The sequence below is a fragment of the Acinonyx jubatus genome, chromosome B2 (assembly GCF_027475565.1).
Source record: "Acinonyx jubatus isolate Ajub_Pintada_27869175 chromosome B2, VMU_Ajub_asm_v1.0, whole genome shotgun sequence".
Taxonomy (NCBI): domain Eukaryota; kingdom Metazoa; phylum Chordata; class Mammalia; order Carnivora; family Felidae; genus Acinonyx; species Acinonyx jubatus.
The window spans coordinates 3,836,095-3,862,503 of NC_069385.1; the positions used below are offsets into that span (position 1 = coordinate 3,836,095).

Genomic DNA, 26,409 nt, shown 5'->3' on the forward strand with positions numbered 1-26,409 from the left:
TCTTCTCCCTGTGTCTACATATGGTCCTCCTCCTGTGTGTGTCTGCGTTCTGATCCCCTTTGCTCAGAAGGACACATGTCCTACCGAATTCAGGCCCAGCCTTTTGACCTCATTTTACCCTAATCGCCTCTTAAAGGCCCTATCTCCTAACATGTCACCTTCTGAGGCACTACAGATTTAAGGTTTCAACATAGGAATTTGGGGACTAAATTCAGCCCCTGACCTATGCCAGGTATCTTACCTACAAACTTCTTTTTTATGTTTATTTTATTTATTTTGAGAGAGAGAGAGTGCGTGAGCAGAGGAGGGGGAGAGAGAAAGGGGGAGAGAGAGAGTCCCAAGCAGGCTCCGCAGCTGTCCGCGCAGAACTCGACGTGGGGCTCGAACTCACGAACCCTGAGATCGTGACCTGAGTCGAAATCAGGAGTCAGACGCTTAACCCACTGAGCCCCCCAGGCGTCCCTAAACTACAGACTTCTTTAGCGTCCTTTCATCTGGCCCCATTCCTTACTCTTGGCCTTTCGTGACCTGGGTATTTTTTAAGCATATAGGCCGTTGATTTTGTAGAATGTTTCTTAATTTGGACTTGTCTGACGTTTCCTCACGATTATATTGAGGTTATAATTTTGGCAGGCCGCTCACAGGCTGATGTGTTTCCAGCAGATCCCCTGAGCAGGGACACATCCTTTGGTGACGTTCGCTTCCTCGTTTGGTTAAGGTGCTGTCGGACAGGTTTCTCCTCTGAAACGTTTTCCCTTTTTCTCACCATTTGAGAAGAGAGATTTTACCTAAGCCTCTGGAGTCACTTCCTCTTTCTCTCTTTCCCTGAGATACGTATTGACACCTCTGCTCTTACGCCACAGAATTCCTTCAAGCCATCTCATTGCCATCGTTGGAACTTTCTTCTTTGACACTGAGAAACTCGATTCCCACTATTCAACATCAATTTTATTCCTACTTGTCCCTTTTCTCTCCAAAGAGGCCTGAAGTATTGCTTTCATTAATAAGGAAATGACAGAAAGCATTTTGTTTTAGCAATTTCTCTTCATTTGCATTCCACCTGAGCTAAGATATGGAAAAAGTTATTTTAAAGTGATCGATCAAAAGTTATTTTAAATGATCTGTCGGCTGAGAACTTATTTCTGTCTACCTTCAATATTTTGTGAAAGCTTTAGAAACCATTATCACATCTCATTAATACCATATATTATATTTCCATTTGTTTTAGGAGGTTTTTATACTAGAGCAATTTAAGGAAGGGGTTAATTTGAAGTGGGAGGTGGAAAAAAGTCATTTTTAGGTGAGTGTATGTGTGGAAGTTAAGGAGGTAGAAATCAGTCCTCTTAAGGTCCATCCGGGATTCCATGTGTTCCTTGAAGAACGCATCACTGTCGGTTTAAACACTCCTGAGTTGGGGAGGAGTTAAGATGGCAGAGAAGCAGGGGGACCCTGGGCTTTCCTCGTCCCTCCGACACGGCTCTATTGAGGTCAGATTTTTAGAACATCTGGGAAGTGGATCTGCAGAGTGGCCGAGGATCTCCACAGTTGGAGGGAGACTGCGTGACAGGTGGGAGGTACGTGGAAATGATTTGGGGCAGAGAAAGACGGTGGTGCCACGGAGGGGGAGGGAACCCTTTCCGTGGAGAGACAAAAGGGAGAGAGAGAGGGAAGGATTGGGAAAGTGTGGCGTAAAGTTTGCACAAGGGGAAAACCTCTTCGGCCCACAGACGGGAGAGCGAGAAGTACTGAGTGTCCCAGTTCTCTTTTGCAAACAGCACTTGGAGCTCAAACTGTGAGGTTTTAGAAGTGCATGACTTTCTCCGGGGCGGAGCTGTGGCCTGTGCTCCTGGGGAGGAGGGAGCCGGCCCTGGAGCGTATAGGATCTCCGGGGCGCACTGGGAGAGAACAGTCCCCTTCCTGGAGTACTGTTGGAAGAGGGTTTATTGCCTCCCAAGGATAAAAGACCCTGCAGGTGCCATCCAAAGGCCTTTTGTCAGCAGGGGACACAAATGCACCCAGAGGAAATATAACCTTTGCTGCCTTCAGCGGTGCTACACCATAGATTCCGCACGCTGTGCAGGCGTGGGACCGTTTCTCAGGGACAGAGGACGTCGCACGGCGTGGAGAGGCTCGACTCCAGAGGAAGGAGGGCACATCCGTGCGGTCCCCCGTGCTTTTAAGACTTTGAGTTTTGAATCCCAGCCCTGTGCCAAAGATAAAAGGCAGGACAGTCGTGGCGCAGGGCGAGCTGACCGCCCTCGCTGTTCCGTGAGGGCTGCCTGAACAGGGCAGGGTGTGAGATCCCTGTCCAAGGACCAGAGATTGGGGTGGCGCCATCTTACTCCCAACACCAACACGGTGCGGCCTCAGAGTGCAACACACAGGCCCCCGGTGGAGGCAGGACCCGTTTACGCCGAACCCAGGCCTGCCAGCTGCTTATCTGTGGGGGCCAGACTGACCCTGAGCCAACGCAGCAGGCCTCTCCTGAAGCCCAACACAGCCAGCACCTTCCAGGCCCCTGGTGTTCTGAAAATCAGCTCCTTCAGAACAACACCTACAGTTGTCTTCTTCTTTCTTCTTCGTTTGTACTTTTGGAATCAGGCTCCTAGTTTCTTGTTTGTTTTGTCATGTCCTTTTCTCTTTTTTTCCATCAGGCTTTTTTATTCCTTTTTTCTTCTTTTTTTCCTTTCTTTTTCTTTGGAATCAGCCTTCATGTTTTTTGATTCTCTGGGTTTATTTTTTGGCTCCCTTTCATTTTCTCTTTTTTTGGGGATCAGGCTTCCCCCCCCCAACACTTTTTTTCAGGGGTACTTCAACAAATAAAGCACACCTCATTAAGGTTCAAACACTCCCCACTACAGGCGAGGAGCTCTGAAGTGGACTGACCAGCGGGAACGAGCAGTGGAATGCGTATAAGATACACCAGAAACACTTCCTGGAGTGCTAGGCCCTGGACAGTGTATGACCTCTTTCTCATATAGCAGTACTCTCAGGTGCAGGAAATATAACACGCTTTTAAAACACCCAAAAGAGTGGGATGAGGTGGCCTGGTGGTTAAGGTGATGGACTGCTAAAACACCCAAAAGACAGAAACTTAGCCAAAATGACAAGACAGAGGAATTCTCCCCAAAAGAAAGGTCAAAAAGAAATCACAGCCAGGGACTGGCTCAAAACAGATGTATGCGATATACCTGAACAAGAACTTAGAACAACAGTCATAAGACTACTAGCTGAGCTTGAAAAAAAAAGCATAGAAGACACCAGAGAAACCCTTGGTGCAGAGGTCAAAGACCTAAGAAGTAATCAGGATGAAATAAAAAATGCCATAACTGGGACGCAAAACAAACTAGATGTACTGACAATGAGGATCAAGGAAGCAGAGGAAAGAATCATTGATACAGAAGATAAAATTATGGAAAATAATAACGCTTGAAAAAAAGAAGGAAAGGATATTATTATATCACAAGGGGAGACTTAGAGAACTAAGTGATTCCATGAAACAAAACAATATCTGTATTATGAGAGTCCCAGAAGAAGAGCTGGAAAACAGGGCAGAGGATCATTTGAACAAATTATAGCTGAGAACTTCCCCAATCTGGGGAAGGAAACAGGCATCCAAGTCCAACAGGCACAGAGGACTGCCTTCAAAATCAGCAAAAATAGATCAACACTGTCGATCATAGTGAAACTTGCAAAATACAAAGAGAGAATTCATAGTGAAACTTACAAAATACAAATATAAAGAGAATTCTGAAAGTAGCTAGGGCCCAAAGGTCCTTCACCTACAAGGGTAAATACATAGAGCAGACCTGTCCACTGAAACTTGGCAGGCCAGAGGGGAGTGGCACGAAGTATTTAACATGCTGAATAGGAAAAATATGCACTAAGAGTCCTTTACTCAGCAAGGCTGTCACTCAGAATAGAAGGAGAGATCCAGACTTTCCCAGACAAACAAAAACTAAAGGAGTTCGTGACCACTAAACCAGCCCTGCAAGAAATTTTAAGGGGGATTCTCTAAGTGGAGAAAAGAAAAGAAGACCAAAAGCAACGAAGACAAGAAAGGACCAGTGAACATCACCAGAAACACCAAGTCTACTGGTAACACAATGGCACTAAATTCCTATCTTTCAGTAATCCCTCTGAATGTAAATGGATTAAATGCCCCAATGAAAAGACTTAGGGTATCAGAATGGATTTTTTAAAAAAAGAAAAAAAAAGATCCATCTATGTGCTGCCGACAAGAGACTCTTTTTAGAGCTAAATACCTTCAGATTGAAAGTGAGGGGATGGAGAACTATCTACCATGCTTCTGGAGGTCAAAAGAAAGAGTCGCCATACTTCTATCAGACAAACTAGATTTAAAACAAAGACCGTAACAAGATATGAAGAAGGTCATTATGTCGTAATTAAGGGGTGTATCCATCAAGGAGATCTAACAATTGTAAATATTTATGCCCCCAACTTGAAAGCACCCAGATATACAAATCAGTTAGTAACCAACATATAGAAACTCATTGTTAATAATACCATGATAGTGAGAGACTTTAATACCCCACTTACAACAATGGACAGATCCTCTAAGCAGAAAATCAACAAGGAAACAATGACAGCGAATGACACACTGGAATAGAGGGATTTAACAGATATATTCAGAACCTAAATTTTACCCTAAAGCGGCAGAATACACATTTTCCCCAAGTGTACCTGGAACATTCTCCAGAATAGATCACATCTGGGTCACAAATCAGCCCTCAACAGATACAAGAAGATCGAGATCATACCGTGCATATTCTCAGATCACAGCGCTATGAAACTTAAAATCAACCACAAGAAAAAATTCTGAAAAGCCCTCAAATACATAGAAGTGAAAGAACATCCTGCTCAAGAATGAATAGGTCAATTGGGAAATTAAAGAAGAAGTTAAAAAAATACTTGGAAGCAAATGAAAATGAAAACACCACAGTCCAAATCCTTTGGGATGCAGCAAAGGCAGTCCTAAGAGGGAAGTGCATTGCAATTCTCAAGAAGTAAGAAGGTCCCAAATACACAACCTCACCTTATACCTAAAGGAACTAGAAAAGCAGCAAATAAAGCCTAAAGCCAACAGAAGAAGGGAAAAAGTAAAAGATTAGAACAGAAATAAACGATATGGAAACCAACAAATAAAAACCCAGCAGAACAGATCAATGAAACTAAATGCTAGTTCTTTGGAACCATAAACAAAATTGATAAATCCCTAGCTGTACTTGTCAAAAAGAAAAGAGAGGACACAAAAAAATAAAATCGTGAATGAAAGAGGAGAGATCACAACCAACACCACAGAAATACAAACGATTATAAGAGAATACTGTGAAAAATTACATGCCAACAAACTAGACAATCTGGAAGAAAGGGAAAAACTCCTAGAAACTCAAACAGTACCAAAACTGAAACAGGAAGAAATAGACAATCTGAACAGGCCCATAACCAGCAAAGAAATTGAATCAATTATCAAAAATCACTCAAGAAACAAGAGCCCTGGGTGAGATGGCTTCCTAGGGGAATTCTACCAGACATCTAAAAGAGTTAATACCTTTTCTTTTCAAACTATTGCAAAAAATGGAAATGGAAGGAAAGCTTCCAAACTTCTCTATGAAGCCAGCATTACCTTGGTTGCAAAACCAGACAAAGGCCCCTCTAGAAAGGAGAATTACAGTCCAATATTCCTGATGAACCTGGATGCAAAAATTCTCAACAAGATATAGGAAACCGAATTTTACGGTACATTAAAAGAATTATTCACCATAATCAAGTGGGATTTATTCCTGGGCTGCCGGGCTGGTTCAGTGTTCACAGATCAATCAACCTGATGTACCACATTAATAAAAGAAAGGAGAAGAACCATATGATCCTCTCAATAGATGGAGAAAAAGCATTTGACAAAGTACAACATCTTTTCTTAATAAAAAAACCCAAGAAAGTAGGGATAGAAGGAACATAACATCATAAAGGTCATGTATGAAAGACCCACAGCTAATAGCATCCTCAATGGGGAAAAACTGAGAGCTTTCCCCCTAAAGTCAGGAACATAACAGGGATATCCACTTTCACTACTGTTGTTCAGCATAGTACTGGAAGTCCTCGCCTCAGCAATCAGACAACAGATTGGCAAAGAAGAAGTCAAACTTTCATTCTTCGCTCATGACGTGGTGCTCTACATGGAAAACCTGAAAGACTCCCTCAGAACGCTGCTAGAACTAATACATGAATTCAGCAAAATCAGAGGATAAAAAAATCAATGTACAGAAATCAGTTGCATTTCTATACACCAATAATGAAGCAGCAGAAAGAGAAATCAAGGAACCGACCCTATCTACAGTTGCACCAAAAACCGTAAGATACCTAGGAATAAACCTAACCAAAGAGGTAAAAGATCTGTACTCTGAAAACTATAGAAAGCTTATGTAAGAAATTGAAGACACAAGGAAGTGGAAAAATGTTCCACGCTCGTAGATTGGAAGAACAAATACTGTTAAAATGTCGATACTACCCAAAGCAATCTGTCTTCAATGCAATCCCTATCAAAATAGCACCAGCGTTGTTCACAGAGCTAGAGCAAACAATTCTAAAATTTGTATGGAACCCAGATAAGATCCCGGATAACCACAGTCATGTTGAAAAAGAAAGCCAGAGCTGGAGGCATCGCAATTTTGGACTTCAAGCTGCATTACAAAGCTGTAATCATCAACACAGAGTGATACTGGCACAAAACCCGACACCTAGATCAGTGGAACAGAAGAGAGAACCCAGGGGCGCCTGGGTGGCTCAGTCGGTTAAGCGTCCAACTCTCGATTTCAGCTCAGGTCATGATCTCCCGGTTGGTGAGTCTGAGCCCCTCGTTGGGCTCTGCACTCACAGTGCAGATCCTGCTTGTGATTCTCTCCCTCTCCCTCACTCCGTCTCCCCCTCCACCACTCATGCCGTTTCTGTCTCTCTCAAAATTAAACTTTAAAAAGGTTAAAAAAAAAAAAAGAATAGAGAACCCAGAAATGAACCCACAAACGTATGGCTAACTAATCTTTGACAAAGCAGGAAAGAGTATCCAGTGGAAAAAAGACAGTCTCTTCAGCAAGTGGTACTGGGAAAACCAGACAGCAACATACAGAAGAATCAAACTGGACCACTTTCTCACACCGTACACAAAAGTAAATTCAGAATGGATTTATGTTTGAATACATAAGACCCAACCTAACAAGACCTAGTAAGACCCAACCTAATAAGACCTAATAAGATGGATTGCTATCCATCAAAATCCTAGAGGAGAAAACAGGTAGCACCCTCTTTGACCTCAGCCACAGCAGTTTCTTACTAGACATGTCTCCAGAGGAAAGGGAAATAAAAGCAAAAGTCAACTGTTGAGATTTCATCAAGATTAAAAGCTTCTGCACAGCCAATGATGCAGTCACCAAAACTCGAAGGCAGCCAACAGAATGGAAGATATTTTCCAATTACAAAGCGGATAAAGGCTTAGTACCCAAAATCTATAAAGAGCTTACCAAGCTTAACGCCTGAAAAACAAAACAAGTAATCCGATGAAGAAATGGGTAGACGACACGTACAGACACTTTTCCTAAGATGTCCAGATTGCTAACAGACACATAAAAAGATGCTCAAAATCACTTCTCATTAGGGAAATACGAGTCAAAACAATGAGACGCCACCTCACACCTGTCAGAATGGATAAAGTGAACAACTCAAGAAACAATTGACGTTGGCAAGGATGCGGAGGTAGGGGGGCTGTTTTGCACTGTTGGTGGAAATGCAGATCGGTGCAGCCACTCTGGAAAACAGTATGGAGGATCCTCCAAAAAATAAAAAATAGAACTATCCTACAACCCAGCAACTGCACTGCTTGGTGTACAAAAGGATACAAAGGGGCACACGCACCCCAATGTTGATAACAGCACTGTCCACAGGAGTCCAAGTATAGAAAGAGCCCAAATGTCTGTCAATAGATAAATGGATAAAGAATACGTGGGGTACATCTACGTGTATATGTACACATGCACAATGGAACATTAGACGTCAAAAAGAATGAATCTTGCCATTTGCAACAGTGTGGATGGAACTAGAGGGTATTACGCTAAGTGAAATGAGTCAGAGAAAGATAAATATATGGTTTCACTCATGTGGAATTTAAGAAACAAAACAGATGAACGTCGGGGAGGGGAAAGAAAAGTAAGATGAAAACAGAGGGAGATCAATCGTAAGAGACCCAAATACAGAGAATAAGCTGAGGGGTGCTGGAGAGGAGGCAGATGGGGGATGGGCATTAAGGAGGGCACTTGCTGGGATGAGCCCTGGGTGTTGTATGTAAGTGATGAATCACTAAATTCTCCTGAAACCGATATTACACTGTCTGCTAACTAACATGAGTTTCAATAAATTAATTTAAAAACAAAACAGAACAGGGGCGCCTGGGTGGCTCAGTCGGTTGAGCGTCCGACTTCAGCTCAGGTCACGATCTCACGGTTCGTGAGTTCGAGCCCCGCGTCAGGCTCTGGGCTGAGGGCTCAGAGCCTGGAGCCTGCTTCCGATTCTGTGTCTCCCTCTCTCTGCCCCTCCCCCATTCATGCTCTGTCTCTCTCTGTCTGAAAAATAAACAAACATTTAAAAAAATTAAGAAACAAAACAAAACAAAACACTCCTGAGTTGATTCAGCCATGTTATTAACGGCTGGCCCGGCGAGTCCCAAGGTCTTCAAACCCGCAGGGTGTTGCATCATAAAACCCGGGCGCAAACGTGATTAAATGTTTATAGCACACTAAAACCAGATTTACACAAGAAAAATAACACTCCGGAAAAGTCGTGACTCAGTTCACAGGCAGTCTATCTTTCCATTGATTTTTTTTTTTTTTTTTTTTTTAGGAAATTACTTACGGTCCAAGTTGCCAAACTATGTGATGCAGTGGCAGCTTTCTGTGGAGTTTGTGACTGTTTTTTGTTTTGGTTTGGTTTTTTTACTGCAATATTTCTTCTCACGAAAAGTTATAAAAAATTATATTGTTTGGACAACTCAAAACAACAGCCTCTTTATCTGAACCTGCTCCAGGGTGACTCCTGTTCTCCACTTCCCTTCCTGGCCTTCCCGCCTGAGGGATTCTTGGAGCTGAGTTTATTTCAAAAGTGCTCCTATTCAGAAAAAGACCCAACTCACATGTCTTCTTTAAAGTAATACTTCTTTTGTTAGTTAGAGCACAAATCCTTCCAAATAAAATAGAAGACTGTTCCCAGTTTCGGTAAGCCAGCCACTGGTTTCTTTGCAATGGGGTTTTCCAGAACCTTCTTCAACTAAAAAGAGTGGCCCACAGACCACGAGAGTAGAGGCTAAGACCTGAATCCGGTCCTCGTGCTGGCACTGACATGATTTCTTTTAGCAAATTTGCTTCCGCATTTGAGCATTCTTCCCCCAACCATCATACGAAGCTTAGGAAAAACACCTTGTAGTAAACCCTGTCCTAAGCATTAATCGCATCTGTGGGCTCCTTGTCTTTCCCTCAATGTTCTATTTGTTTCTAGAGGATATACATAAATTTTTATTAAGATCATAAATGTGAAAAGCTTTGTGCTACTAGTACGAAGTACTTTTTTTTTTTTTTTAAGTTTATTTTGAGAGAGAGAGCACGCGAGCAGGAGAGGGGCAGAGGGAGAGGGAGAGAGAGGATCCCAAGCAGGCTCTGCACTGTCAGCATGGAGCCTGACATGGAGCTTGAACCCGTGAACCGTGAACCCTGAGATCATGACCTAAGCCGAAACCAAGAGTCTGACATTCAGTCGGCTGACCCACCCAGGCGCCCCAGGATGAAGTACTTTTTAATGGTCTGCTGATACAGAGTCAGATTAAGTACGTCGGTCCTAGAAATTTTAAATACTTCCGCTCTTGAAATGATTCTGTGTTTCCTACATGAAAATTGCTTCCTTATTATTATTATTTAAAAAAAAATTTTAATGTTTATTTTTGAGAGAGAGAGAGAGAGACGGTGCAAGTGGGGGAGGGGCAGAGAGGGGGGAGACACAGAATCCGAAGCAGGCTCCGGGCTCCGAGCTGTCAGCGCAGAGCCCGACGCGGGGCTCGAACCCTCGAACTGGGAGATCATGACCTGAGGTGACGTCAGATGCTTAACGTCACTGAACCACCCAGGCGCCCCTGAAAATTGCTTCTAACAGTGAATATGATAATAGAACAGCATATCTTATTGTTGTTTGGCTCAGTCGTCTTTGATTAAAAGTTTTGTCCAAGAGGCAGGGCACATGGGCCGTATGAACACTCCTATTCTTTAGCTCTCCCGTGCTTCCTTTTGATTACACCTCTTGTATCATGCGGGGGCATACCTCTGACTGGCAACATCTCCATTTCATTAATAGATAATGCTCGTACTGTTAGCAGGAAGGTAACAACCACTTTAAAAAAGCTTGAACGCTCTTTTAAAAGCAAGAGTTAATTCATTTAGTCGCGCATATTATGCTTTCAAGTAAATAATTTGATAACGATGCCGAAAGCCAACAGGCTAGCGATAATACCTGTTCCATCTTCTGCCTAGAGAAGGCAATCCTTTAAAGCAGGTTAGATCTTTACAGTTTGGATCAGAAGCCATTTGCCATTAAAGGAATGTGGGGGGAAAATCATTATTAAAATGAAACCAATTGGCTAGGGGCAGATTTAATAAATGGCTTAACCTGTATTCGTTCCTGAATTCACCAGCCAAGCAGTGAGTATCTTCTCTGTCCCGGACGGTGAATGTAAGATCATCATAGTAAGAACCACTCTTAACTCAGTATGACACTTACTCCATGACGGGTTCTGTTTTGGACATTTTACATACAAAAACCACAGGTCTCACACCAGTCCAGAGTGCGGCTATTACCATTTCCATCTGGCACAAGAAAAAACAGCCGTCCAGAGTTCAAGCAATTTACACAAGGTCACACAGCAGCATGTGTATGAGAGAGCCAGGGTCTGAATGCAGGTAGACCTTGCACATGACACTGCCCTTCCCTGAGACTGCTGAAGGGAGAGACAGACAGTAAGGCGTGTTTTGAAGTTTTCTATACAAGGTACAGAGTAGGTGGTACCTAAGAGAGTGTGAAATTTTGCCGGAATGGGGGAAAGCTCAGGAAACCCCTTCACAGACAATGTAATGTAAATGAGAAGGCAAAGATAGGATTAATCAGATAGTTTGGAAAAAGTTGGTAGAAAGTTTAATAATTCGTGGTGTACTTTAGAGGAGAATTGTGTAAGTTGAATTTGTGTCTGTAGATGATGAACTGAATGTTGGGTACAACACTTGAGTTTTTCATACCTTCAACAAAACTTTTCTCAGAAATACCCGCCAGGGGACGCTTGGACTCAGTTGGTTAAGCGTCCAACTCCTGATTTCTGCTCAGGTCATGATCTCCCCGTTCCTGGGACCGAGCCTCGCTTGGGCTCAGCAGTGACAGTGTGGAGGCTGCTTGCTTTCTCTCTCTTTCAAAATAAATTAATAAATATCAAAAGAAATACCCACCTAAAATTTACCTATCTCTTTGTTTGTAGGAACATGGTAACACCCACTTTTCCCCCCTCTAACATCCTTAACTTGAATTCTCTTAGAAAAAAATGACTGAATAAAAATTCTGAGACTGCATCTAATAGGTAACACGAAATAGAAACCTTTTAATCCTTTTCCAAATCTACAAGTGTATAGGTAACGGGTTTTAATGGACTTAGATTTTGGGGGGGGGCTCTCGGACTACAAGGTTTATAAATGATATGCTCATTTATTCATTCCCCAAATAGGAGCTGAACGCTTGAACGTGTTAGGTCCTATGCTAGCTACAGATTAAGAATTAACTGACCCTGAAGCCTAGGTGGTTTCAGGTCCCGCACGTATGTCTGTATTTGTTGAAGCCGCAAGGCGCTGAGTACAGGCAGTTTCCATTCTTGTGTGGATTTTTCAAGGCATCGCTTTCAGACGTGCACTTTTTCTTTCACATTTGACACTCTTTCCCTCTGCCCTTTTAAATCATTCTCTGATCACTTTCTGAGTTGAAGGTTGCTGACTATTATTCTGTCTCCAGCTGGAAATCAGAGAGATGTGCGTTTTATTTTTGCTGCATTTTTAATTTCTTAATGTGTTAACTTTAATTTTTAATTCTCTAACGTGTTAACTTTAATTTGTTTGCTTTTCTAAATATAATTTATTGTCAAGTTAGTTAACATACAGTGTATACAGTGGGCTCTTGGCTTCGGAAGTAGATTCCCATGATTCATCGCTTCCATACAACACCCAGTGCTCATCCCGACAAGTGCCCTCCTCAATGCCCATCACTCATTTTCCCCTCCACCGCTCCATCACCCCTCCCATCAACCTTCAGTTTGTTCTCTGTGTTTAAGAGTCTCTTAAGGTTTGTCTCCCTCTCTGTTTGAAACTATTTTCTTTTTCCCCTTCCCCCCTCCCATGGTCTTCTGTTAAGTGTCTCAAATTCCACATATGAGTGAAAACATACGACGTCTGTCTTTCTCTGACCTATTTCACTTAACATAGCAGTCTCCAGTTCCATCCACATTGTTGAAAATGGCAAGACAGACACATGAAAAGATGCTCAAAATCGCTCATCATCAGGGAAATACAAATCAAAACCACAATGAGATACCACCTCCGTCAGAATGGCTAAAATTAACACCTCGGGCAACAACAGATGCTGGCGAGGATGTGGAGAATGAGGAGTCCTCTTGCACTGTTGGTGGCAATGGAAGCGGGTGCAGTCGCTCTGGAAATCAGTGTGGAAATTCTTCCAGAAATTAAAAATAGAACTACCCTACGACCCAGCAGGAGCGCTACTAGGAATTTATCCAAAGGATACAGGAGTACTGATTCACAGGGGCACATGTACCCCAGCGTTTATAGCAGCGCTTTCAACAATAGCCAAATAATGGAAAGATCCCAAACGTCTATCCACCGGTAAATGGATAAAGAAGATGCGGTATATGTATACAATGGAATACTACGTGGCAATGAGAAAGAATGAAATCCGGCCATTTTAAGACCATTACTTCCAACTTACCCACTTTGGACCTTGAGAAATTTGGCTTGCTTTTGAGTGTCTATTTCCTAAACTAACGAGTAGCAATAACACCAAGCATGGGCTTGCCGTTAGGACTAAATCAGGTAGTGTAGGTAAGGTTCTTAGGACGTGGTTCTCAACAATACTCCCTTTGTGCTTAGCTCTAGTTAGTCATGATATTTGTGTTTTGCGAATAGTCATCGTAGTCCGTTTCATAAAATACCACTTCATTGCTACATATATAGCTGGTGGGTTGTTTCCATGGGCTAAGCTGCTTTTTTTTTTTTTTTTTAATTGGTATTTCCCTCAGTTTTTACTGGAAAGTAGCAAGAAAGAGCTAACAGAGGGAGCTTTGAGGCCTACCCTAAGAGAAAACCTGTACGTTGACAGAGTAAGAGAAGTCAGCGAATCTTACAGGACATCTCCATTTTCCATACAACGAAGCGTGCCAGGACACACAGCTTGGGTCACTTTTCTTGTGACTTAATTCTCTTTGCTTTCTTCTAAACTAAACTGTCCTTGTTAGTAGGAGCATAACACCAAAAATAATATAGATTTGTGTTTGTACATGTTTTTTTCCTGCTCCCCTGTTGGTTTTTCATCAAGCAAAGGGCCTGGAGAACAATATTGTCACACTTGCAAATCTCAGCGTGGAAAGGTTTCTTTCTGGGTTGTCTATGATAGTTTGTTTGGGCCTGGCTTGAAGAAAGACCGCATCTTAAACACATCTCCCTAGGATCTGGTCAAGAAAAAATAATTCTCATTCCTTTGCCTTTTTGGTGCTTGTGGCTTCCGTAAACTAGAGGAGCTTTGTAGGCATAGGAAGTGACGTGCGAAACGGTACATTTTTGCCACAGTACATTTTTAATCTCTCCATTGTCTTTCGTTAACTCAGATCTTAGGATTACCCATCTATGGATTCGGCCTTGTGTTGGTCTCTCCTTTGTTGAATTTTTTTATTCATTTTCTTATTTATTTGATATTTACGTACTTACTCAGATTCATCTGGAATTATTTCCTCTGTGGGAGACCGGTATGCGCAGGGCCTTGTAACTTTCCCCGTGTACCCCAAGTGTTCGTTGTTCTTAGACCAGTTTTGTTTGTTACTTTTTTAGCTCAAAATTATAATATTATATGCCAACAGTATACACTGAGAAACTCCAGCTACGTAAGCTACAGGTCGAGTTTTCATTTCTTCAATGGGGAGGGACTGTTTTCCAACACAGTCTCACACAGGCTTCTCTTCTCTTCACAGAGCTCTTAATTCAGCAGATCCTCTCGCAGAGCACAGCCAAGTCTGTCTGCCTACACAGGCCTTCAGATCCCAGAACCATGAGCCACAAGCTCAGCTGGGCTGATAGCCCTCTGGTCCCCTGGGTCTGATAGCCCCGTGGTCCCCTGGGTCTGACAGCTGCGTATTTCATGCTGCCAAGTAAATAGTCATTTATCAGTAGGTTATTTACAAATATTTGCTTCCAGCGTTTGGCGTGTCTTGTTATTCTCTTATCAGTTTCTTTCTAAGAGCAGTTCTTAACCTTGAAGAAGTCCAATTATTAGTTCTTTTCTTTTTATGATCATGCCGTTTAGCACTGTATCAAAGAAATGTTCGCCTAACCTAAAGTCACAAAGATTTCCTCCTATGTTTCCTTCTCGAAGTTTAGGTTTTACATTTAGGTCTGTGATCCATTTTGAGTCAACTTTGTATAGGGTGCAAGGTGAGGGTAGTCGTGCATTTATTTGCGCGTGGGTGTCCAGTCGGCCTGGCACCGTCTGTCACCTTTACTGTCCTTTCTGCACCACCTTGCCCCTGCGCACCTGTTGAAAACCAGCTGGCATTTAAGAGCATCATGGCCTCTTGACAAATCGACCCCCTTTATCATTCAAAATTATCCTTCTTTTACCCCTGCTAATAGTCTTTGCTCAAAATCTACCTCATCTGATAGTAATACAGCCACCCCAGCTTTCTTTTGAGTGGTATTAAATGGTATAAAATTTCCATCATTTTACCTCATCTGGGTCTTTATTTTTAAGGTAGGATTTTTTGGTAAGACGCATAAGATGGGTGGGTCTTGTTTTTTATCCGGTCTGGCAGTTTTTGCCTCTTACCCAGAATGTTTCAACTATCACATTTTATGTTTAAGGATAAATCCCCCGTCTTGTTGCTTTCTGTTTTCTTCTTTATTTCCTTTTACCTCTCTTTCTTCCTTTAAAATGGAATGGTTTTTTTTTTTACGATTTTAATTTATGAAACAGCTTTTAACTTACTAAACTCTTCTCCATGAAGAGTTCTTTAAGTTTCATAATGAACCTGTTCGATAATATATAAAGATGCAACTAATTCGTTTGCAGGATTAACTGATACTCACCAGGGGAGATGGAAAGTTATGTGAATTTAAGCCACAAATATTAGTGGCTAGGGAACAAAGCTCCGAGTGTGATGTTTAAGAACAGCCAGTACTACGTTTATTCCATTTGGATGGAACTGCCTAGTTTTCGGCATATCTTTTTCGAATAGTATAAATCAAAATCTAAGTATTGAAATAAATCAAACTGAACCCAGACCTTAACATCACCGTGGCACAAATTATTAAAGAAAAAGCTTGACAACTGACAACACACATGTAATTCGTGCTTTCATTTTAAAATATGTGATTGTTTAAAAAAAATAAAAATAAAAATAAAATAAAATATGTGATTGTTTAATAAGAACAAAAAGTCTTATTCAGTAATAAAATATTAAAAAATACATACTTTCTATTTTTTATCTTTTTAAGTTTCTATTTTAGTATAAACAATATATCCACACATTGTATGTGCATGTAACTGCTAAAGGAGTATACATTCATTAGGCATGCATCTCTAAAATTCTTTTACTGATAAAGGACTTCACGATTAAACATTGTCGAGACTGCGTGGACCCGAGGACTTTGACGTCACCAAGAATTAAGATAGATATATATTTTTTAATTTTTTAATCTTTATTTATTTTTGAGAGAGAAAGGCGCAGAGGCAAAGTATAAGCAGGGAGGGGCAGAGAGAGAGGGGAGACACAGAATCAAAAGCAGGCTCCAGGCTCTGAGCTGTCAGCACAGAGCCCGACACGGGGCTCGAACCCACAAACTATGAGATCATGGCCTGAGCTGAAGTCAGACGCTTAACCGACTGAGCCACCCAGGTGCCCCTAAGATAAATATTTTTAAAAGAAGACTTAGAAAAACAGTCTCAACTCCTGACTCATTTAGTCTCTGTCTCAGTGTGTTTGGGGTGCTGTAACAAAATACCATAGACTTGGTGGTCTAGAAACAACAGACGTTGGAGTTTATCCCAGTACCGGAGGCTGGGAATCTAAGAAGAAAGGGACCACCAAGTACCAAATAATCTCACTATCCAGAGAGAATTGCAGAATTTAATAAGCCTTTTAAAATGGAGATACAATTTAAAAAAATCCGAGGTGTTTTGTATCTTCAAAGGCACATGTGTGGGTGTCTTCGTTGTATATGGAAATGTATGGTGATTATAGTTAATGGATAATAATAGTGTTTTCAGTTATAGTTCTGACTGATTCTTTTGTACCGAATTCTGAACTTTAGTGACATAACTACTTGAAACGCTCGTTTAATTTACCCTTAACTTTGCGGGTTTGCCATCCAGATGTATCACAGGATCCGACATTCCGAGTGCATTTACCGGGTGACGATGGAGAAGCTGTCCTACCACAGCATCTGTACCGCGGAAGAGTGGCAAGGCCTCATGCACTTTAACCTCCCGGTGCGCCTCTGCAAGGAGATCGAATTGTGAGTGTTTTGTCCTGTTGCTTCCGGGACAGTTTTAACTTGATTCTGCCTGACACGAACTGGGTGTACAATTAGTGTCATGGACCCCACGTTACACGTGCTCTGTGGGTTCCCATTTTCCCTTCCACCGTGACTTCCCTTCTCGTGATGGAAGGTGGAAAGAAAGGCCACGCCTCTTTTATCTTTAGGAAAAAACATCTGACCGCCATTTTGAAATGGGTTAACTGAGATGTTAGCTTTTTCTCGTTAGTCTTCCGCCTGCTTCACACCAGATAGTACCTGATGTTCAAAGTGGCGTTGAAGATCAGGGATCTAAAAGTTTCTGTTTCCGTGCAATTTTAAATTTAAAAGCTAAATTTTAGAATTTAGTAAGAATGAGTTCACCTTTCACATTTTCTTTTCTGATCCTGTGTTAATATATGTGAGTTCCTGGTGGTAGGACCTCTGATGACATGTATGTTCATTCTGAGTGCAAGCCAGCAATCTCCCTCTCTCTCTCTCTGCCCCTCCTCTGCTCTCACTCTCTCTCTCTCTCAAAAATAAATAAACGTTAAAAATTAAAACTTGAAGTGCAAGCCAGCACCCAACTACATACCAGAGATCTTCAGAAGTAACCCAGAGCTGATACTTGCCCTATCATCGGAACTGTTCATTAAACAAGAAGGCCATCAGACTGAGGCGACTCTAATGCTGGAGCAGCTGGCGTAAGCAAACCAAAATCTAAACCCAAAGGGCCTCGAGGCTACGTGATGGAAACCCCGAGCACGGCCAGGCACGGACAGCCAACTGGGCCTGAAGCCACAGTCAGCAGCAACTGCCTTTCTTGGCTCTTGCAGCGTTTCTGCACCGGGGTCTCTGCTGGCTCCTGTCCCTACAGGCTTCCCACTGCCCTGTTGGAATAGATTTTTGCTCAAATAAGCTCTTACGATTTCTTATTTGCCTCAACTTACCCTCTGATGGTTTGTGTACAATACACATTGTGATAGAATAAGAAATCTGTATATTTGGTCTTTGGAGCCGGGTCCTGGCTCAGAGCTCCTAAACCCCTTGAGTTTCCCGAATGACCGGAGTGAGAGAAGTGTCTTTTCTTGTTCAGAATGAACCTTGTTCAACCACACTTGAGTCTCTGCTATTGAAGGACTCTAGGAGGGTGGGGGCCGGTTGTCCAAGGAGCCAACCGCGTGGTTAGGGGGTTGTAATTTTCAGCCCCACCCTCAGACCTCCTGGGAAGGGACAGGGGCTGGGGATTGAGTCAGTCACCAGCGACCAACGATTTAAGCAAATGTGCCCGTGGAATGGAACCTCCAGAAACCCTCAACAAGGGGTTCGGAGGGCTTTCCGGTTGGCACACACGTTAGGTGCCAGGAGGGTGGTGCCCCTGCCGAGGCCTGAGAGCCCACCCCTTCCCCCGTGCCGTGGCCCATGCATCTCTTCGTTTGCCTGTTCCTGACTTGCATCCCTAATAATAAACTGGTAGTAGTAAGTGAGGTGCTCCCCGAACTTCTGTGAGCCGTTCTGCCTTGCAACACCCGAGGCGGGGGTTGTGGGAACCTCAGCTTTATAGCTGATGGTCAGAGGGGTGGACGGCCTCACGATTGGCACCTGCCGTCGGGGGCAGTATTGCGGGACCGAGCCCGTGACCCACGCAGGCTACGCTAGCTGCGGTGGGGTCGGAAGTACACCGCGTTAGAGGGCATCATCGGTTGGTGTCTGCAGAGGGTTGGAGAATTGCTGGGTGTGGAAAACTCACACGTGTGGCGTCAGAAGTGTGACTGGAGGAAGATGGTTTCTTTTAAATAGTTTACCGCCGTGTCTGTGCCGGTTAAATCTTAGTAGTTAAATTAGCAAACGGAAAATAGGTCATAACTTCAGATGTTTGTATTTATGAAGTTTCTCTCTGGATTTAGATGGGAGATAGAATGATTTTCCACTCTAAAAAAAAATCGCTTTCCCCCCTTGTCTGTAAGTTGTGTAAAACACATGTAGGATTCACAGTAAAGTTATTTTGTATGCTCTCATTGCTCTGATGACGACCGCAACATCATTTTTTAGAGATTGTTTCATAGAAGATTAAGCAATGGCTTAAATATTGGGCTAAGTTCCGGAGGGAATGTGTGGAATTTCCTCCTGGAAACATTTAATACAACAAAGATGTGACTAAGAACGCAGGAAGAGAGATGGCTAGACTCTCAGTGGTTTTTTAGTTTCTTAAAAGACACAAAATTAAATTACTTTATTTGTGTTTATGTTTACCCTAATTATATTTACTAATCAGCCTTGTGTTCTTTCGTTTCAGATTCCACTTTGACATTGGTCCTTTTGAAAACATGTGGCCTGGGATTTTTGTCTACATGGTCCATCGGTCCTGTGGGACATCCTGGTACGAATGACCCAGAAACTTCCTTCTTAACCTCTTGAGTGATATGACCTCTTCCTCCCCCTGCCTACATGCCTGGCCACTTCCTTGGTCGAAAACTATTTGAAAAGATGCCTTATATAAATAACTTTTTTTTTAATATTTAAATTAAAAAAGGCTGAGATTACTGGACAAGTTGATTTTCGGATTTGGATTTCCCTTAGGGCTACCCCTGAGCTCTTTGCCAGGGTGGCTGTCCCTTGGCTAACGACCGTGTCTCTACTAGGTGATGATAAAGATACAGGTGAAAATTACCTTAGGCCGTGTAATGGGAAGAGGTAGGGGTTATTTCTCCACATCACTACATACTATTTTCAAGTGTGTCTTTGGAAAATGTGCATTAAATTTAGCGTCAGCTTTCAACCTACATGCTGTATCTGTTCGAACAGGTGTGAAGCACACAGGTCTCCTAATTCAGTGCCAAGTGCTTTATTAGTGATTTCGCTGTGGTTCCCTTTCCCTGTGGGTCTTTCCCCCTCTTGTGGCCTGTCCCAGAGACCTTTCATGACTTTCCATTTAACTTTTTACAACTTAAACACATACTTAAAATGCAAGTAATTAAAAAAAATGCAAGGAGTAATTTTCTTTTTCTCTTTTTCACTCATTTAATCATAAAGTGGCTTATAGAGGCCCTTAGTTTCTCTGAAGCCAAATTGTCACTCCTTTGCCATTGAATTCTCTGCCTTCTCCTACTTTTATTGGTGACTTTTATAAGTTGCTCTTTTGAAAGAATGCACACAGGGTAATTAACAACACTTATTTCTTAGATATCAGTTGAGAGTTTGACCCGTTGGAACTCTTAAAAATGACCTACCTTATTCTTCAAGGACATTTGAAAATCTTAAGTGGAGGGGCACCTGGGTGGCTCAGTCAGTTGAGCGTCCTACTTTGGCTCAGGTCATGATCTCGTGCTCTGTGAGTTCGAGCCCCCCGTCGGGCTCTGTGCCGACAGCTCGGAGCCTGGAGCCTGCTTCGGATTCTGTGTCTCCCTCTCTCTCTGCCCCTCCCCTGCTCATGCTCATGCTCGCTCGCGCTCTCTCTCTCTCTCTCTCTCTCTCTCTGTCAAAAATAAATAAAACTTTTTTTAAAAATTTCAAAAAAATCTTCAGTGGAGAAGAGTAAAGGTTATATATTTTTAGAAGTTCTATGGACTGTCATCTTCCTGGTATTTCAAAGAGCCTTGTTCTATATTGATGTGCTTTTATTTTAAGCTGCCATAAATTCCTTGAGAGAGTTGGTAGGGACTTAAATAAGTAGAAATACATGAAATGTGAAAATAAAATATAATAACAATGTTGCATGATAAAAACGTATCATTGGGCGCCCGGGTGGCTCAGTCGGTTAAGCATCCAACTTTGGCTCGGGTCATGATCTTACGGTTTGTGAGTTCGAGCCCCTTGTCGGGCTCTCTGCCGTCAGCGCAGAGCCTGCTTTGGATCCTCGGTCCCCCCCTTTCTCTCCCCACCTCCCCCCCAACTCTGGCACGTGCGTTCTCTGTCCCTCAAAAATAAACACACATTAAAAAAACGTTTAAAACGCGTCATATCGTTCTATGTACGGTGTCAGGGTTTTGGCGTGGCCGTTTGCCACTTAATAATTTGAGTGCACCACAATACTTCGAGAGGATAATCACTCATCTAGGAAATTCCTATGCTACATTTGAAGTTTGGGAATCTGAATATGCTTTTTTGGAAAATATTAGCTCACAATGCCCTTAAGCAGGATGATGGTACGTTGCTGTCTGTCGAGCACGGTGCGGGGACGTGAGGGTGAAGTGAGTTAGCGACACGCTCCTACACGCCCCTTCTGGTACTGGCCCCCTGGTGGGCCAGCGAGTGTATCAGATCAGAAGCTCTGAAAGAGTCCTCCTCTCTTAACCAGCCAGAGAAACAGAAGGGAAGTGATGAGAGAGGCTTTGGCACTCCTGGACCCAGTCACTGTGCACATTTTCATAGTTGCAAGTGTATACGGGTACAGATGGATGTGTTTCTTTTTTTTAACATTTATTATTTCATTTTGAGACACAGAAGGTACCGGTGCACCTGAGCGGAGGAGGGGCAAAGAGAGGGGGAGAGAGAGAGAGAGAGAGACAGAATCCCAAGCAGGCCCCGCGCTGTCGGCACAGAGCCTGACATGGGGCTCGATCCCACGAACGGTGAGCTCGAGACCTGAGCTGAACCCAAGAGTGGGATGCTTAACTGACTGAGCCTCCCAGGCGCCCCCAGACGTACGTGTTTAAACCAGAGCTCTAGCGAGAACGTATCGGCTCTTTACCGGTTTCTGTCGTAACGGTTTCTCCTCTTCTCCGCACAGCTTCGAGCTCGAAAAGTTGTGTCGTTTCATCATGTCCGTGAAGAAGAACTACCGGAGGGTTCCTTACCACAACTGGAAACACGCGGTCACCGTGGCGCACTGCATGTATGCCATACTCCAGAACAACCACGGGCTTTTCACCGACCTGGAGGTGGGCGTCCACACGCTTTTTTTTTTTTGCCCCTCCATTTCAAATAACACGAGTGGATTCAGACGCTGTATGTCTGGAGCACCTTCCGGATGTGGCTCCGTGACCTGTTCCCCCAGGACGGTTCGGTAATTTCGTGGGAGCACGCTTTTAAAGTGGCTGTGCCCGTGTGTTTTTCATATTATTTTCTATCACAAAGGTAGATACAGAAATTCCAGCTTCACCAAAACATTCCCAACCCCCCCCCCGCCGAGGAAGCACTAGTTTTGTAGTTTTTTTTTTTCCCTGTTAAAGCTTCAGTCTTCTGGAAGTCTTTGTTACACAAACCAAGTAGATTTTTCTCACTGCCCTTGTGTCCTGGGTAGTGTAGGCAAATCCTACTGATTTGAGAAGCCAGAACATGAAGAACAGTGAGGACGTAAATGATCTCCTGCCTCGTGAGGAGCCGGGCTCTGTGATGCTTCACGGACCCACCTGACTTTACATACCCAGAGCCGGGGACAGACTAAGAGATTTGGGGCTGCCTGGTCCTTTCCTGCACCGCTGGCCGGCCCCTGCGTCGTCCGCCCCACCCGCCCCTCCGTGATGGGAGCACCTCGGGCCCAGCCGAGCTGACCGCCAAGCATGTCCTTTCCCCATGTGGTCCTGGAGGTGCCCGCAAGAAAGCCCGACTCGAATCCCCCTCCCCTCCTCCCTAGCCCTCCTCCTCCCCTGCTTCAGAGAACATGTTGGCCATGCCGACAGGAGGCTGTCAGCTCGGTGACGAGGACACAGTGCTTCTCTCACGGGCACGTTCACACTAGAGCCCGGCACTCCGGAGGGCCATCCTGTGCTCGTCGCGTCCCGTCACCCCAGAGTCACAGTCTGGGCAGGAGACTCGGAAAGTGCATTTTAGAAAAAGTGTTGACGTTTTTGCTTTTTTATTGCTAATCTCTTGGTAGATCTTGGTTAGCCTAACAACTTATTTATTACCAAGAAAATGAAATTTATTCTTTTTTCGTATAAATTATGCTGATTTTCCCCTCCATGAAACCCCATATTTTTGAGACATGCAGCATTTTTTCCATTCAGTTCCTTCTAAGAAAGCAATTTCAGGAATGCCTGGGTGGCTCAGTGGGTTAAGCATCCGACTCTTGATTTCCGCTCAGGAAACGATCTCATGGTTGTGGGATCGAGCCCCTCGTTAGGCTCTGTGCTGACAGCATGGCACCTGCTTGGGATTCTCTCTCCTCTCTCTCTGCACCTCTTCCCACTCATGCGTTCTCTGTCTCTCTAAATAAACAAACAAACAAACAAACAAACATTAAAAAAAAGAGAAAGCAGTTTCATTGTCTTCTTCGCCAGAAGATAGTCTGTCATTTTGACAACCGTAGAAACCATCTTTCAGGTTGCGTTGAAATGTACATTGAAAAAAATGGCAAAGTTTAAGATAAGTGCGAAAATGTAGTGGCCACAAATTAACTCTCGTTTAAGCTTCTAGTTTGTTTTTAGAATTGCATCATTATGTTTTCACAAAACCTCAGGTCCTTCTGCCTGAAAATAATCCCAAAATAATATGTGTAAACATTTTAAATATGTTTTTTAAAAAAGGGTATTTAATCTCTAAAAGAGCTGTTAGAAATGATCATTTGATCTTGTTAAAGTAGCATATTAACAAAAGTAACTCCTCACCTCGTGAATTATTTTCACATGCTTAATTCTGGCATACATTCAGTAAAACTATTGAATATTACGTCAACAAAACTAAAATACGTTAAAAAAAATTGAGAAGAGGTACATAGTAGTTTTTCTCTATTTGTGTATCGTGCAAGATTTAAAAACCTTGGAATCTCTTACCAGATTCATCCTGGGTAACACAGCAGCACAAAATATGGGAAAGACCCCAAACCCAAGTGCTGCTCAGAACATAAGTAATTCAGTTATCCTATGGCCAGCGAGCCTGTGGCAGTGGAGGGGCGTCCGGGAGGCCCCCCCTGCTTGTTAGGTTGTAGGAGAAACCGTTGTGCCCAGGGAGGCTACGAAAGGGGCAGGGCGGACACAGACAGCTAACCTCGTGGGGTTTCTGCAGACCCCCTCCTCCCTGCCAGCATCTGCCTTCTGTGGGCTGTGACCACCCACTCACCGGAACACCCGCCAGGCTCCTGTCCAGAGCTGGCCTTGCCGCTTGACCTCGTCCCTGCCCTGGTGGTTCTTCCCTCCCTCTCCTCCATCCGTGCGGTCTCTGCTGGACTGTCTGGTCCACATGTGGGAGCACCGCGTTGTCACCTCCACCGTAACGCACCCTCCGCCTGCCTTTCCGCTCGGCTCCCCCCTGGGTTCTTAGCTCCCCGTTTCCCCAAACCCGCAGAACAGCTGCCGCAGCGGCTGGCTCCAGTGCTCTCCCCGATCTTCTCCGGCCCACCCCCCGAACACGCTCCGGCCCAGGTCACCAGCACCCTGCACCGTGCCAACGGAGGGTCAGCACCCAGCGTTGTGCCCCTTTCGGTCGCTGTCTCCCCTTGGCCGCACGACGCCCACTGCTCTGCCAGAAACCCTGTCTTCCTTCCCTGGTTCCCACAGAAGATGGTCCGCCTCCCTTCTCTGCCAGGATTCTCTGTCCCCTCCCTGCAGCCCTGCTTCCCTCCTGACCCTCCGACTGTCGGGACAGACCCACCTGCTCCCTGCACCCACCCCTGCGCTCTTTTCCCAGGACCCCTGCTTCTCCCTCGCTCCCGCAAAGGTCTGCTCGCGTGGGCTTTCTGTGGCCTGCCTTGCTGTATTAACCCTTCACCCCCTTGCACCCGCTCTGTGGTCTCTCTCTCACCGTACAGCTGGCCATTTTTTCACCTGCCGTAGGATTTACTTCTTTTCTTCCTTGTTTGTCTGTAAGAACAATGATACTGTTGGAGTTTAACCCGGAACGGGTTTTGAATGAAATGCTGAAACGGTCCCCTCCTACAGAGTTCCTTGCCCTGTAATTCTTGGGAACGTTTGCTTTAATTTGATAACCACCATGGACTTTTCCCCGGAGTTGGGCAGGAACACTCAAGGATGATTCAGTTGTCTATTTTAAAAGCAGAAAAACAACGAAAGAGGTTAAGAAAGAAGACAGATCATGTGGAAATTCAGAGATTCCTAAGGATGTTGGCTGTTCCAATGGCAGGACTCTGTCCCCACGATGGGAATGATAAGCTGTAAATCTCCTATCCGCTTCTTTGTTCTGAACATCTGTGCGCTGGATTTTTTTTTTTTTTTTCAGCGCAAAGGGCTGCTAATTGCGTGCCTGTGTCACGACCTGGACCACAGGGGCTTCAGTAACAGCTACCTGCAGAAATTTGATCACCCCCTGGCCGCCCTCTACTCCACGTCCACCATGGAACAGCACCACTTTTCCCAGACGGTGTCCATCCTGCAGGTGAGACCTCACACCGCCTGCCCGCCCGCGGCCTCCGCGGTCCCCTCCCGGGAGGTTCTAGTGGTTCCGAGTAAACGCGGGGTTTCGGTCGGGCCTCCTTCAACAGCTGCAGCTGTATGGCCCCGCAGAACCTCGTGTGTATATCCTCAGTAGGTAATTGTGGGGCGCTCTGACCAGGAACCCTCGGTGAAGGTTTTGAATACGTATCTGTTTTGCAGCCACGTTCGAGTTTGAAGTAGGTGCTCCTCTAAGGCAAAGTGTGTTTCGCGTGTTGTATTTCTTCATACGGATCGTCATGTTCTCAAACCCCGACATACTGGACGTACACCTGGAGGGTTGGGCAGGTCCAGGTTTAAGTGCAGGGAAGTCCTTTTAGCTGTTCTTTTGTGTGCATTCTTCTCAACTTGCCGCCTTTAAGGTGTTCTTGCTACTTGACCTAGACTCAGACAGCGTCACCGAATCCGTACCCTGACGTGACCTAAAACCTCCCGTGGGGGTTGTGACAGGGAAAGGCGTATCAGGGTCATAAACAGATGGCCCTATCTCTGTTCAGGAAAGGCTTCCTCCCTTTTCTGGAAATTACCGTACTCTCTGCTGGTTTGACATTTTATGCTTAGGATACTTCTCTGAGTAGTTCTCCTCAGACCCATCTAACTGCCCCCTTGAATTCCATTTTGATAGCAAACATATTCATTGAGCTCCTCCCAGCCGCCAACACCCATTTTAGGCCCAGGGGTTGTGGTAAGAACAAAGGCAAGTTGTCCCCTCCCCTCCCCCCCACTGGAGCTCTCGGTGTGGACTGAGGGAGGTCCGCATCCAGAGCTCTGCCCTCACACTGCCATTCTCCCTGCTCCCCCCGCCTTCTCTCTGGGGTCCTCTTGGTCACCGATAGGCTGTGGCTGTCACACCAGCGTCTCAGACCAGGGCGCAGGGAGACTTCTCTCTCCAGACACCTCAACTCAGCGTCCGATGTGACCAAAATGGGGGCGGCCTCCACCACCCAGCCGCCACAGGGGGATGACCTTGGAGTCACTGTTCCCCTCGCCCCCAACGTCCCGTCACCAAGGCCGGCCAGTTTTATGTTTTGTCAAGACCGCTCCAGACTTGACCGATTTAAGGTGATATCCGAGAGGAGCAGTAAAAATTCCAGGTTCCAGTCACTAAACTATGAGAGAGCAATGTATTGTTAGATCGCATGGACGTCCGTGATACCTCTGTGTATCTGTATAAAAGATTATGGAAGGTTTTGCCTGCCGCTGTC

At 44.3% G+C, this 26,409-nt stretch overlaps 1 protein-coding gene across 7 annotated transcripts in view; it reads left to right on the forward strand.

Moving 5' to 3' along the window:
* PDE10A (phosphodiesterase 10A) overlaps positions 1-26,409 on the forward strand; it is a 608,599-nt gene that overhangs the window by 543,252 nt on the left and 38,938 nt on the right. For all 7 annotated transcript variants that reach the window (XM_053222003.1, XM_053222001.1, XM_053222000.1 and 4 more), the window contains 4 exons: positions 16,735-16,877; positions 19,174-19,257; positions 21,607-21,757; positions 24,993-25,148. In XM_053222003.1, coding sequence (XP_053077978.1) covers positions 16,735-16,877; positions 19,174-19,257; positions 21,607-21,757; positions 24,993-25,148 — 534 coding nt within the window. The remainder of the gene's footprint in view (positions 1-16,734; positions 16,878-19,173; positions 19,258-21,606; positions 21,758-24,992; positions 25,149-26,409) is intronic.